The sequence below is a fragment of the Labeo rohita genome, chromosome 15, assembly GCF_022985175.1.
Source record: "Labeo rohita strain BAU-BD-2019 chromosome 15, IGBB_LRoh.1.0, whole genome shotgun sequence".
Taxonomy (NCBI): domain Eukaryota; kingdom Metazoa; phylum Chordata; class Actinopteri; order Cypriniformes; family Cyprinidae; genus Labeo; species Labeo rohita.
In genome coordinates this window covers 8,640,597-8,655,237 of record NC_066883.1, presented here as the reverse complement: position 1 = coordinate 8,655,237, position 14,641 = coordinate 8,640,597, and the positions used below count along the sequence as shown (strand labels likewise).

General features: G+C 35.9%; 1 protein-coding gene across 1 annotated transcript in view; it reads right to left on the bottom strand.

Annotated features, from left to right (window-relative positions):
* Positions 1 to 1,401: 1,401 nt before the first annotated feature.
* The window catches only part of abcg1 (ATP-binding cassette, sub-family G (WHITE), member 1), a 40,265-nt gene continuing 27,025 nt past the window's right edge, over positions 1,402 to 14,641 (bottom strand). Inside the window, exons 7-15 of the mRNA XM_051129183.1 lie at positions 12,245 to 12,368; positions 12,021 to 12,135; positions 11,129 to 11,277; positions 10,685 to 10,786; positions 9,373 to 9,541; positions 9,145 to 9,245; positions 8,464 to 8,622; positions 8,180 to 8,298; positions 1,402 to 4,132 (exon numbers count right to left, since the gene is read on the bottom strand). Of these exons, the coding sequence (XP_050985140.1) occupies positions 3,904 to 4,132; positions 8,180 to 8,298; positions 8,464 to 8,622; positions 9,145 to 9,245; positions 9,373 to 9,541; positions 10,685 to 10,786; positions 11,129 to 11,277; positions 12,021 to 12,135; positions 12,245 to 12,368 (1,267 nt within the window). The 3' untranslated portion in view covers positions 1,402 to 3,903. The remainder of the gene's footprint in view (positions 4,133 to 8,179; positions 8,299 to 8,463; positions 8,623 to 9,144; positions 9,246 to 9,372; positions 9,542 to 10,684; positions 10,787 to 11,128; positions 11,278 to 12,020; positions 12,136 to 12,244; positions 12,369 to 14,641) is intronic.

Below are 14,641 nucleotides of genomic sequence, written 5' to 3'. Positions count from 1 at the left end.
TAGCTCACATCAAAATTAATATTAGCCTCACAGGGAACACTCAAATAACACTCCACACCTAATCACTTAAAGGGGTCATCGGATGCCCATTTTCCACAAGTTGAAATGATTCTTTAGGGTCTTAATGTAAAAGTCTACAATATACTTTGGTTAAAAATTCTCAATGGTTGTGTAAAACAACACCCTTTTCAGCCGCGGAGATCGGACTGTGACAGCTGATCTGAGGTAAGACGCTCATGTCAATCAACTATCCTGGGAGCGGCCTCTGTCGGTGTGACGCCACACTGACAGGCATCTGAGAATGGCTCTATTATTTTTACAGATTAATTAAAAACCACTGCATGGATTTTTATCATTATAGGGTAGATGTGTACATACACTGCCAACACACATTAATGTTCAAACAACATGAAAAAGTTAACCTTGCTTTCGATGACCCCTTTAAATGTTGTAGTAAGATACTGTGCAGATCTTAAATAAACAATGTCAAGATATATAGCCCATTATAACTGTAAAATAAGATTTAATATGGTGTTCATTGTGTTATACATAATCTTAATCTTAAAAGTCATAACCACAAATGCGTAAGCATTATAATTGTATCATAATTGTTGTTATAATTATTTATAGGATGATATAACATATTATAATGTTTTGTTTTGTTTTTATAATGCATTATGCTTTCATTATAATGCCTTAAGAATACCCTTATAATGTATTACAAATATGGACTTCATAGAAAGTGTTTCCAAACTGATCTAACTGTGCAACATAGGACCACAGATTAAGAGCCACGATCACAGAAATTGGCACGATTGTTTCACGATGCCAATTTTTCATCTGGGACAGCCGAAAATTGTGCAGTGTGTAGAGGGCTTAATGGTAGGCAGGATACAGACAACGTTGAGACTGGACACCATACACTGATCAGACTGGAACTTAAGTAGTAAAGCAAATAAGGGTGATTAACAAGACACACCTGAACCAAATAAAATAATCAGACACAGACGGGGAAACTAGGTCAGGGAACACATGGGAACACAACTACGAAGTCCATAACAGTGACAACATATTTGTTTGCCACACTTCATAATGCCCACTTGTCCCATGTGCTTAAACCCTAGTTAACTGTTAAGGCATTCAGATCCATAAACCAAAGAGAAACATGCATGAGCAGTTTGAAAACAAATTCTTTATTATTATTACATAATATGAAACTATTGTTACATCAGATTTTAATAACATAAACAATGCAATTAGTAGAACTTTTAAAACAGTCACTGAATGTCTATAGCATCCTCTTCTATTTTAAAACATTTCATACTGTAAGTACAAGACTCAAAGTAGCAAACTAGATGAGAAAAAAGAAAATACAATTAACATATATTGATTTAAAAACAAAAACAAAAATATGCTCTACATTCTAAGTAGAAACAGAAACTAACAGAATAGAGGTAATATATCTATCAAAGATGCTTCAAAGTACAGATTGCATCAATTTCCACATCAAGGTCCACAGCAAAGGTTTGGTATGGTTATAATGGTCATAACACTTGAGTTAAAGCTCAGCATTCACATTGTGCCTGCAATGTTTAGTGAATAATGCTCTGGGGACCTACAGCTCAGAGGTCACTAAACATATGCAAAATGAACATTAATACAAAGAACACAGATAATAAATAACATTCTGCTTCAGTTTTGTCACATTTTTACTTTTGAATTTGCAACTACGTAATTTTTTGATTGTCTCATAACCACAAAGCATAAAATCTGTGCATAGATGTCAACAAAGAATAAAGCATAAATCAATGACCCTTTAATGTGGATAAAACATATTTAGTTGATAAATGCCACATGGAGGTGTGTGAGATCCTCTGTGATTACTTATATGACCTTCGAATCAATAATTCAGGAAAATCAAAGGCATTTTATAAGAGTAAACGTGAACTTGTAAATCAAAAAGAAATTTTTGAATGTAGGAAGAAAATTGTATGGTTTGCCAACTTTGAGTTTGTGATGAAATCCAGTCATTGTTTTAGAATACTTTTTTTGCTATGTGTACATTTCAATTAACAAATAAAAGTCATGCATTTTGCAACAGCTGCCAAAAGTCTTATCTTCATATGAGGATGGTTTATCAGGCATACTGTGCATAATGTGGCCCCGTAAACACAAGCGAAAGTCATTAAACTCCACTGACCAATTTTCCAAACATGCTGTATGGAGCTTAAAGCTGATGCGTGTACTTTTAATCAGAAAATAAATCCTATCCCAGATAAACCCAGATGACCCCACATAAACACCCGAAATGTCAGCATGAATTAAACGTCACCACATGCCACATTATTCAGCAAGCTCTATCCATGGCTTTACGCTTGTTTTTTCAACATCTGTGAGTGAGGGCGGGACTCTGTTTGCTCAATCAATGACAAGGGGGAGTGTTCAAAAAACCTTTTTTTAAAACTGTCATTATTTTTGCAGTTGTGTTTGGTGACACTAGTGGTACAGAAATTACACACTATTAGGATCTGATGCATTTTTCCCTTTTTCATTATAATGGATCCAGTCATCTTGGGCTTTTAGTTCTCCTTCGGAGTGTTATATTAACGATCATAGTATGTGCATACTACAGTTTTATTTGTTCCTCTTATGAGCTTGAATGCCAGTTACACACTATACACAAGTTTTTCAAGTTATCATTCCAGTACAAGAGCAGCAGCCATTACTGACAGAATAAGAGCTTTCCAGTAGTGTAGAAGGAATGTCAGGTAGACCAGCAATTAATCATTGTACATCAGACCATAAATGGGAGCAAAAACAATCTACGTCTATGTGCTCAACCTGGACACCCTTGTGAAAAAGAAGCACATTTAGCATACTTTTAAAAATAGTACTTCTTAAGGAAACAATTTATTAAAAAAAATACATTTGCAAACCAAATGTATTTTTTGGACAATTAATTGCATGTTTATTGCAATTAAATGAAAATGCATTTGTGTAAATTTATATTAAATGTAATTATCTGAACTTTCGAGTGTATTTTGACCTACTTAAGTTAGACTTTATATTTAGTCTTTATATCTTACATCTTTATATTTAATTACTTCTGCTGTCTTTGACATATGAGTTAAGTTTATTGCTGAATGTAGTGACAAGCATGTATGGTATGTGCATGTGGTTTCAATTAAAACTCGCATGTCATGTTTTTAAATGTATTTGTATATTTGCACATTTAAAATATTATCCTTAATATAAAATAACACACTACAATTTAAATTATAATCAAGTACTTCACATTAAACTAAGACTTTTAATTTGACATGATTACAAAGTGCACTTTTTAAAAGTATACTTAAATGTATTAAGAAACAGTCATAAAAATGTACTCTCTTAAGTGGCATTTTATTTCATTAATATTGTAATATCTGCAAGTGTAGTTTTTTTTTTTTTTTTTTAATGTACTTTTAAGATTTGAAGTACACTAAAAGTGCATACAATACAGTTAAACCTGCTTCTTTTTCACAAGGGCCAGATTCCAGCTCTCCAATGTGATCATGTAAAACAGCATATTACTTTTTCAGTCAAAATCAGAACTGCTCCTGTGAATGTCTTTCATCGGTTACTACGAGTTTTCTTCAGCACAGCCATGTTTCTCTCTCTATCCATACAGATGTTTAGTTGAGCCCCAAAATTGTTGCGTTCTAAGCTCTTTGTTTTCTTATAAAAGCACGCAAAAGCTGGACATCTACATACTGTGACTTCAAGTTGAGCCCAGGTTTCTGTCCAGTGTGGGAAAACATGGCGATGGAGGGAACATACCCTCTCTGCTTTGGCTTTCTCAGCCTAGCCCTCCCTGGGCAGGAAAGTTTCGACAGTACTCTCTCCATCACATCTTCCACATGTCTACCTCTCAGCACTGATCTTGTATCGGAGGACAAAGTAGGCGATCAGACGGAGCGATACAAAGAAGATGCCCAGCACAATAAAGTCCAGGTAGAGCTTTGCATCCTCAACATCCAGCTCCTTCAAAATGGCTTCTGACTTCTGGAAGTGGCATGTCTCATCTTTGTCGCAGTGCAGGTCCTCACGGTCAAGCCCATAGATGGACAGAATGACTCCTTCAAAACCATATCTGTAAGTCAGAAGACTACTTGATTAAACTTAAATAACTTGATAACCACTTAAAGGAGAAGTCCACTTCCAAAACAAAGATTCACATATAATGTACTCACCCCCTTGTCATCCAAGATGTTCATGTCTTTCCTTCTTCAGTCGTAAAGAAATTATATTTTTTGAGGAAAACATTTTCTTCATATACAGTGGGTACGGAAAGTATTCAGACCCCCTTAAATTTTTCACTCTATGTTATATTGCAGCCATTTGCTAAAATCATTTAAGTTCATTTTTTTCCTCATTAATGTACACACAGCACCCCATATTGACAGAAAAACACAGAATTGTTGACATTTTTGCAGATTTATTAAAAAAGAAAAACTGAAATATCACATGGTCCTAAGTATTCAGACCCTTTGCTCAGTATTTAGTAGAAGCACCCTTTTGATGTAATACAGCCATGAGTCTTTTTGGGAAAGATGCAACAAGTTTTTCACACCTGGATTTGGGGATCCTCTGCCATTTCTTCTTGCAGATCCTCTCCAGTTCTGTCAGGTTGGATGGTAAACGTTGGTGGACAGCCATTTTTAGGTCTCTCCAGAGATGCTCAATTGTGTTTAAGTCAGGGCTCTGGCTGGGCCATTCAAGAACAGTCACGGAGTTGTTGTGAAGCCACTCCTTCGTTATTTTAGCTGTGTGCTTAGGGTCATTGTCTTGTTGGAAGGTAAACCTTCGGCCCAGTCTGAGGTCCTGAGCACTCTGGAGAAGGTTTTCGTCCAGGATATCCCTGTACTTGGCCGCATTCATCTTTCCCTTGATTGCAACCAGCCATCCTGTCCCTGCAGCTGAAAAACACCCCCACAGCATGATGCTGCCACCACCATGCTTCACTGTTGGGACTGTATTGGACAGGTGATGAGCAGTGCCTGGTTTTCTCCACACATACCGCTTAGAATTAAGGCCAAAAAGTTCTATCTTGGTCTCATCAGACCAGAGAGTCTTATTTCTCACCATCTTCTCAAACTCCATGCGGGCTTTCATGTGTCTTGGACTGAGGAGAGGCTTCCGTCGGGCCACTCTGCCATAAAGCCCCGACTGGTGGAGGGCTGCAGTGATGGTTGACTTTCTACAACTTTCTCCCATCTCCCGACTGCATCTCTGGAGCTCAGCCACAGTGATCTTTGGGTTCTTCTTTACCTCTCTCACCAAGGCTCTTCTCCCCCGATAGCTCAGTTTGGCCGGACGGCCAGCTCTAGGAAGGGTTCTGGTCGTCCCAAACGTCTTCCATTTAAGGATTATGGAGGCCACTGTGCTCTTAGGAACCTTAAGTGCAGCAGAAATTTTTTTGTAACCCTGGCCAGATCTGTGCCTTACCACAATTCTGTCTCTGAGCTCTTCAGGTAGTTCCTTTGACCTCATGATTCTCATTTGCTCTGACATGCACTGTGAGCTGTAAGGTCTTATATAGACAGGTGTGTGGCTTTCCTAATCAAGTCCAATCAGTATAATCAAACACAGCTGGACTCAAATGAAGGTGTAGAACCATCTCAAGGATGATCAGAAGAAATGGACAGCACCTGAGTTAAATATATGAGTGTCACCGCAAAGGGTCTGAATACTTAGGACCATGTGATTTTTCAGTTTTTCTTTTTTAATAAATCTGCAAAAACGTCAACAATTCTGTGTTTTTCTGTCAATATGGGGTGCTGTGTGTACATTAATGAGGAAAAAAAAAGAACTTAAATGATTTTAGCAAATGGCTGCAATATAACAAAGAGTGAAAAATTTAAGGGGGTCTGAATACTTTCCGTACCCACTGTAATGGACTGATATGGTGCCCCGAGTCTGAACTTCCAAAATGCAGTTTTAATGTGGCTTCAAATGATCCCAAATTCAATTCAAAAAAAAAAAAATTCAATTTAAATACTTTTTAATCTCAAACGCTCGTCTTGTCTTGTCTCTCCCTGAACTCTGTGAATTCTGGCTCAAGACAGTTAGGGTATGTCGAAAAACTCGTATTTTCAATCGTATTTTCTCCCTAAACTTCAAAAATCATTTCAAAATCATCCTACATCGCTGCAAAAGTACCGACTAAAACAGCGATGTGCGACAATTTTGAAGTTTGAGGGAGAACATGAGATGGGAGTTTTTCGACATACCCTAACTGTCATGAACCGAAACAAAAACAGTCCAGGCAGAGTAAGACAAGATGAGCGTTTGGCATTAAAGAGTATATAAACTGTATTATTTTTATTAATAATAACCGATCATTATGCTAGATAAGACCCTTCTTTCTCAGCTGGGATCGTTTACAACCGCATCTGGGATCGTTTGAAGCTGCATTTAAACTACATTTTGGAAGTTCAAAATCGGGGCACCATACCAGTCCATTATACGGAGAAAAAGGCTGAAATGTTTTTCTCAAAAAACTGTTTCTTTGCGACTGAAGAAAGACATGAATATCTTGGATGACAAGGGGGTGAGTACACTATCTGTAAATTGTTGTTCTGGAAGTGGACTTCTCCTTTAAGATAATCTAGTATACTCGTTTGTTGTATTTTACAGGCCTCTGGAATACTTGATTCTGACTGGTCAATTATATCTACATATTATATCTTACATTTTGCACTTAAGTATATTCTTTTATATTACTTAATATAAAAAAAAAAAATACTATTTTTAAAAGTATGCTAAAGTGTTCAAATAATCCAGAGTGTCAAATGATTTGGCACATAAAGTGGCATGCACAAGTTTGGGAACTCCTTGCAGAATCTGTAAAAATGTGAATAATTTTAACAAAATAAGAGAGATCATAAGAGAATCATACAAAATGCGTGTTTTTTTTTTTTTTACTGTCCTGAGTAAGATATTTTACATAAAAGATATTTACATGTAGTCCAGAGCCGGGGGTGAAAACTTTTGAACAGGATGAAGATGTCAAATTTTTTCTTATTTTGTTGAAATATATATATTTTTCCCATTTAGTACTGCCCTTTGGAAGAAACAGAAGATACTTGCATGTTTCCTGGAAGACAAATTAAGTACAGTTTACCTCGATCTTCAAATTCAAAAAGTTTTCATCCCCCAGCTCTTAATGCATCGTTTTTCCTTCTAGAGCATCAGTGAATGTTTGAACTTTTTTTAATAGTTATGTTTGAGTCCCTCACTTGTCCTCAGTGTGAAAAGATGGATCTCAAAATCATACAGTCACTGCTGGAAAGGGTTAAAATATGCAAAAGATGCTGGAAAACCGAAGAATCTGCATGACCTGGAGTCAGTGGCATAAATTTTTTTAAAAAGTGAGTAGGACAGGAGTCTGTTTTGTGGGGATGCGGTTAATGTACTACCATAGAACTCTTATTTGACATGCTAGTTTTATTCTTACATATACTATAATAATATGTATTATTAGCCCCAAGATAATTCATGTCAATTAATAAATACATAGATATACATTATTTATTTGTATTCCCAAACAGTCTCGTGGTAGAATTTTTGTCAGGCATGTTAGAGGTTTTGGGTTTTAATCCGCCCTCGAAAATCAAAAGGAGGGACACGTTTTTGTGTATTTTGTTTTGTTTTTTAACCGGAATGAATAGATAGTCTCTGCAATATCATTAAGCGATAGCCTAGACTGAAGCGCTCGCATGTGAACACTGAGCACGAGCCGCATTGAGAACATTCCATCACTAATAACATCACAACAAACTTTCAGCATGATTTCAGAAACAAGAGATTCAGATCTTATTTAACAGAAATGAGTATTTTTTTTAATAAGAACCATGGGTTCCCAAACTTTTGAAGAGGGTTATTTTAATAATTTCAGCTATTTTTTTTGTCTTGTGGACTATAGGTAAACATTTTTTATGTAAAATATCTACTCAGGACAGTACTAAATAATAAAATAACATGCATTTTGTATGATCTCTCTTATTTTGTTAAAATTATTCACATTTTTACAAATTCTAAAAGCGGTTCTGAAACTTTCACATGCCACTGTGTATTATCTACAACAGTTCAAATACTGAGCCTAAGCTATAATAAGTATTTCCTGAGGCTGCCTTACCTGACATAGGAAATGTATGATATCCATTGGAGGTATTTTGGAATAGTGTCAAAACTGACAAAGAATCCTGAAAACAGCAGCACAGGGATGGCTGTCACAGGACCAACAAAAGTTGCTACCTATCAAAAAAAAAAATAATAATAATAATAATACTGCATCATTACATCATTAGACATAAGTGTGCATTTTCTGTAAATTGCACTGATAATGAGGCAAATTCTTCACATAATATAAAGCACATGAAAGAACAATAAAGAATGAGACGAACGTATTGATGTATTTACTTGTAATGACGTGGATGCTGCTCCTATCAGCAGTCCCAATGACTGGGCAACCAGTGACGTGAGTGTCCCTAAAGCCAGGAAAAGAATAAAACGAACTGCATCTGAAGGTTGAGATGTCATCCAGTATACTATACTGCAGTAGGCCACAGGGAACACAATCTGTGAGGAAGAAAAGATTGCTCAGATTTATCCATTGCTGAAAGTATTTTGAGGTACAGATGTGGCCATTAAGAATGCATATCAAAATGAAATCTGTATCCATTTTAGAGATAAGACTTCATAAAAGTTGTCTTCATTTTTGAATTTTGTAAAACTTTCTTTTTTTCAGACTGAGGAAAAAAAACAACAACATTTGATTTCCCAAAAATAATTTTACCCCCCTAACTAGAGAATATTTCTTGTGGAGACACTATAGAGAACATTTCTGACCAAAGGCCGCTTATGTAATGTTGCTGCAGGATTTGTTTAAATTGGGCGAACAGTGATTTGACCTGAAAATATAATTCACTTTGAGCTCCAATAATATGTTTATACCATAGCTATCATTTTTAACCTGTTATGTGTCTGTACTCTGAGGAAACCCCACTGTAAATCTAAATCTTATCCACTTTGTGAATCATCACCACAACCAGCCAAGCTACTTTTTAGGAGGAAACCATGATTTCTTTTGTTCCATGTTACCTGAAATGGGACGTCCGCCATTGTTTTGGCCAAGTAGTATGCCTTTAGGCTGTACCAGTAATTTAGATGTTCTCTTAAAAAGACACCCATCTCAAGAGGAACTACAACAACAGTTAGAAAGTACAGATTAGCAGGGTTTGATGTTATTATCAAGTTAGTGAAAGCATGCAAAGTCTTTCTTATATAAAGAATATAATAGACATTTTTACACAGATATTACAAACTCACAGGTAAGAACGGTGGGCATCAAAGCTGCAAACATGAGAAACAACATCGAGAAGAACAGAAACCCGGAATTGCTAAGGACCTTCTTGGCCTCGTTGCCAATGCCCAGGTATAAGAGACCGATCAGAATTCCAATCCCAAGATGAGACATAATGCGCAAGTGAGTCAACACCTAAAAGGAGAAAAATAATTTTCAAATCAAGCTTCTGTTCCATTTTCACTTCCGTACCCACTGCCATGTACAGGGATTGGACAGTGAAACTGAAACACCTGGGTTTAGACCACAATTAGTATGGTGTTTGGCCTCCTTTTGCAGCCAATACAGCATTATTTCATCTTGGGAATGACAAATACAAGTCCTGCACAGTAGCCAGAAGGATTTTGAGCCATTCCTTTCGCAGAACAGTGGCCAGGTCACTATGTGATGTTGGTGTATGAAAACATTTCCTGACTCACTCCTCCAAAACACCCCAAAGTGGCTCAATAATATTCAGATCTGGTGACTGTGCAGGCCATGGGAGATGTTTAACTTTACTTTCATGTTCATCAAATCACTCTTGTCACCAGTCTTGCTGTGTGTATTGGTGCATTATCATCCTAATACACGGCACGGCACCACCTTCAGGGTACAATGTTTGAGCCATTGGGTGCACATAGTCAACCTTCACTCTCTGCTCTTATTGGTGGAATGTGCGATCAGTAAAGACTGGCCACCAGGCTGCATAAATATAGCCATGAAACCTCCAACACTATATTGGCCAGTGTTTCAGTTTCATTGTCCAACCCCTGTATCATTCAGTACTGAATTGAAACCAGCTTCTGAATTGCAGTTTAGTTACTAAATATTAATTTAGGGAGTAAATAGGATGCATTTATTTTAATTCTCATTTGAATTTAAGTCAAATTTATATCTAATGAAATTATGATGAAAAATTGGTATATGTATTTTCCAATGTTAACATGCACACACTATCAAAAACACTAGATGATATAAATAAATGTATGAAATGGCAATTTGTGTTCCATTTATAGATAATACATTATATTTAAAGCTAATTTTACGATGAAAAAAACACTTTATTCCCTCGAATGCAACTACATGGACTAATGACATTCCTTTACTGTTTGAACAACAAATCAGTAATTTTCAGTACTCATACTCACAAAATTTAAATCCATAAACTCACTACTTAAAAAGGAATTGGGATCATTATCATTATAGGACAAGCTTAACATTTTTGATGCATAACACCTGATGCTCCTTACTTGGCTGTGCTTTGTGTGTTACTCCCCACAAGGTGGCAGTGCTGCTTACCGAATCTCTCATGATGCTAAGAAAAGTTCTTTTGAAAAGGATGCAGAACTGCGTCAGGCAGCTGGCAGAAAAACTATGGCAACCCTCTGAGGATGATGAGTCCTAAAAAAAAAATTAAATTGCTACATTTATTCACTGAAAAGGGCAAAACTTGTACCTTCGGAGAGAAAACTTGTCACTGGGGCAGTACCTTCAAATGGGACACATTTGTGCCTTCTTTTCCCCTAAAGGGTGCATATTACAGTAGTACCTTAGAGTAGTAATATGTACTCTTATAGTACTTTCATGAACACTTTAGGGGTTAAGAAGGTACAAAGGTGTCTCTCTGAAGGTACTGTCCCAGTGACAAACTGTTATACATCTGGAAGTCCAATTTTTGCACATTTGTTTTTTAAGAGTGCTGTACATGTTATATACAGGCTTTATGTATTTCTACATATGTACCTCATCCGATGGTCTATGCCACAGGAAGGGATTATGGACCCCGTTTCCATTCATTTCACTTTTGTAGTCTTTCTCACACTTGCACTCCTGAACAGCCTTCACCAGCCGAGCCGTCTGGTCACCGTATTCACCTGAGGCCACCTCCATTACTGGAGAGATGAATAAAAACACTCTCAGACTCTGCTGAGCAGCTCAAAAAAACTGATGCATCAAAACTCCTGTACTGAGAATGCAGATGTGTAATATTTTCGTTATCTCCGTTATTCTTAGTATATTATTTATTCATGTATAGATTGCATCCAAAAATAACATTTTGCATTTATCAGTGGTGAGTAACCTTGTAATACTCTAACAGGCAAGAAACATATATTTGGGTCTATAAACATTATGCAGCACAACTGTTTTCAAGATCGATAATAATCAGAATATTAGAATGATTTCTAAAGGATCATGACACCCGAAGACTGAAATAATGATGCTGAATATTCAGCTTTGATCACAGGAATAAATTACATTTTAAATTATACTCATATAAAAAAAACAGCTATTTTAAATTGTAATATGTCACAATATCACTGTTTTTACTGCTAGTTTTAGTCAAATAAATGCTGTCTTGGTAAACATAAGATACTTTTTTTTTTCAAAAACATTAAAGAATCTTACTAACTCAAAACTTTTATTAAATCGTTTAAGACTTCATAGACTGCAAATATGCAAGGGAGCGACAGTAAATAAGTAAATCATTTATTTAAAATTTGATTCCCGTTTGTATCTTTTGAAATCAAGGGTCCTGTAATTCCTAGAAGGTATTTTAAATAAGCATTTATTGCATTTGGTGCTTTGTTAATTGTTACATTTGAACCTTTGTGTATTGAGAGTGGGATTTTCTTACTGAAGTCTGCGGGGTTGTGATAGGTGGGACAACTGAGTCCCAGTTCTCTGAGATACGGGATTAAACTTAATACTCTTCCTCTGTAAATACACTGGCCTTGACTGAGAACATACAGCTGAAAAAGAAAAAGAAAAAAAAAACAGGAATGATGTGTGAGAGGCAGTATTTTGCATAATAGCATGTATTTCAAACTATTCGAGCATGAAATGTAAAATAGTGGTCACCTTATCGAAGAGTTCAAACACTTTTGCGCTGGGTTGGTGAATTGTGCATATGACTGTTCGACCACCTTGAGCAAGAGCCTTCATCAGAGACACCACCTGGAAGCAGGATGAGCTGTCCAGCCCACTTCAGATGGGGGGGGGGAAGAACAACAAAAAACAGAGAATAACAGTCAGTACCTTCCTGTGGCTGGAGCCATGACACAACAGTAACACAGTAACACACATGATTTTAAGCTGTGGTACATTCCCTTTCCCCATCTCTCTTCCCAAAAAATCCTGTCAATCAATACTTTCCATAGAAACAGGGACAAATGTCATTTTTTATTATATTATTATAGTGAACTACAACTAAAATCTTCAAAGAAAATGTTTCATTTAAAACAAATGGTTACAAATATGAGGACGATGAAGGTAAAGTTCCAAAATATGTTTAAATAATAGCCACAGCTAGATCCAAAAAGAGGCAGGCTAATAATAATTGAGATGATTAACAAGGCAACAGGTGAACATAATGATAATCAAACAAGCTGAGAAACTCAGAACCAAAAGACAAAGAAACTTAACCAAAACTGAACATATAACGGAACGAAAAATATTAAAAATATTAAAAGCTATGTGCCTAGGCAATTTTCATTTGGTTTAACTTTGGTTTAAAAACACACAACAAAATTACCAAATGTTTAACTAATTTTAAAACGAAAATATAAAATAAAATTTTATTTTATAAAAACTTATTTTATTTTAGCTTATTGCCAATACGACTTATTATCATTTAATTTGTTCTGATGTACTACAATAACTAACACTTTACTGTCAGCTTTCCTGTCCCCATGTTGAGAGAAATCAGGAGTAAGATGTTAGTTCTAGGATAAATGTGAACATGTATTAATTCATCTCACGCACAAAAACAGACTCAGTATTCCTCAAAATGAATAAAAACTGTGAAATTCAAATCAGAATATGACACAAACCTGCAATAATTAAATATTTTAAATATTACAAATATCCTTTATGCATTTAATCCCATTTTATTAACTTTTTTTATATTAAAAACAAACAAGCGAGCCCTGCTCAGATTTAAAAAGTAACGCAAAAGTAAAGTAACGCATTACTTTCCATAAAAAGTAATTAAGTAACGTAATTAATTACTTTTTTTAGGGAGTAATTCAATATTGTAATGCATTACTTTTAAAAGTAACTTTTCCCAACACTGCACATTAATGGCTTATTCTGCATTACCATATTCTAGGTCCCTTAACCTGAACCCATAACTAAATTTAACAACTACCTTACTAACTATTAATAAGATGCAAGTTTATTGAGGAAAAAACATTTCATTAATAGTGAATATGTGTTCCCTATTCTGAAGTGTTATATTATATTATATTATATAAAATACATCTTTGCAGAATCAATATGGTGCTGGTCAATTGCGTATCAGTGGGCCAGACAAGGTTAAAGAGATGAGATTAGATTGTAATCTTGACCTCACTCTGTCAAGACCATATTAATTATCACAGATGACAGAGATGCCGCTGGATAAAGTGGAAGACTACAGTAAGTGTAGAATCTTAAAGAACAGGGTGAGGCTGTAGCCTTCAAAACAGCATGCCATCATTGCACATGCTACACACAGGTTTCTGATAGGATGCTGAGCTAATGTATTCCTCTGAGTCACGAATGTGTCCTATCTAACCAAACACAACTCTGTGACATCATAATAATGATAATGGCACTGCACTTATGCAACCTATAGAAGCTAGCTAAAGCCACGTGGCTTTGACTTCTATAAAGGAGAATCTGTTTATCCTTGGATAAGCATGGTAATCGTATAAATGCGATTTACGAAAAGTATCGTTTTATGCCAGAATTAATTTAGTTTGCCGCTCTCCAGAGAATCAGAGTCGTTTTTGTTCTTAGCGGGTAATCCCAGAGAGGAATGAAGAGCTTAATAGAGCCCGTAGAGACCGGGTCTCAACTGTCCAAACAGTGTCCCAACTGGGCAAAGTCTGCAAGTGAATATGCAAATAAACTGCATTCACACATTACAAGGATGTAATAGAGAAAGCTGATGGGTTACTGCTTTTTACAAGAGATATATTGGGAACAGGAAAGTCACTTATACAGTGGGTACGGAAAGTATTCAGACCCCCTTAAATTTTAAGTTCATTTTTTTTCCTCATTAATGTACACACAGCACCCTATATTGACAGAAAAACACAGAATTGTTGACATTTTTGCAGATTTATTAAAAAAGAAAAACTGAAATATCACATGAAAATGAACTTAAATGATTTTAGCAAATGGCTGCAATATAACAAAGAGTGAAAAATTTAAGGGGGTCTGAATACTTTCCGTACCCACTGTAGTCTGCCTCATAACCATGAATTTCATAAC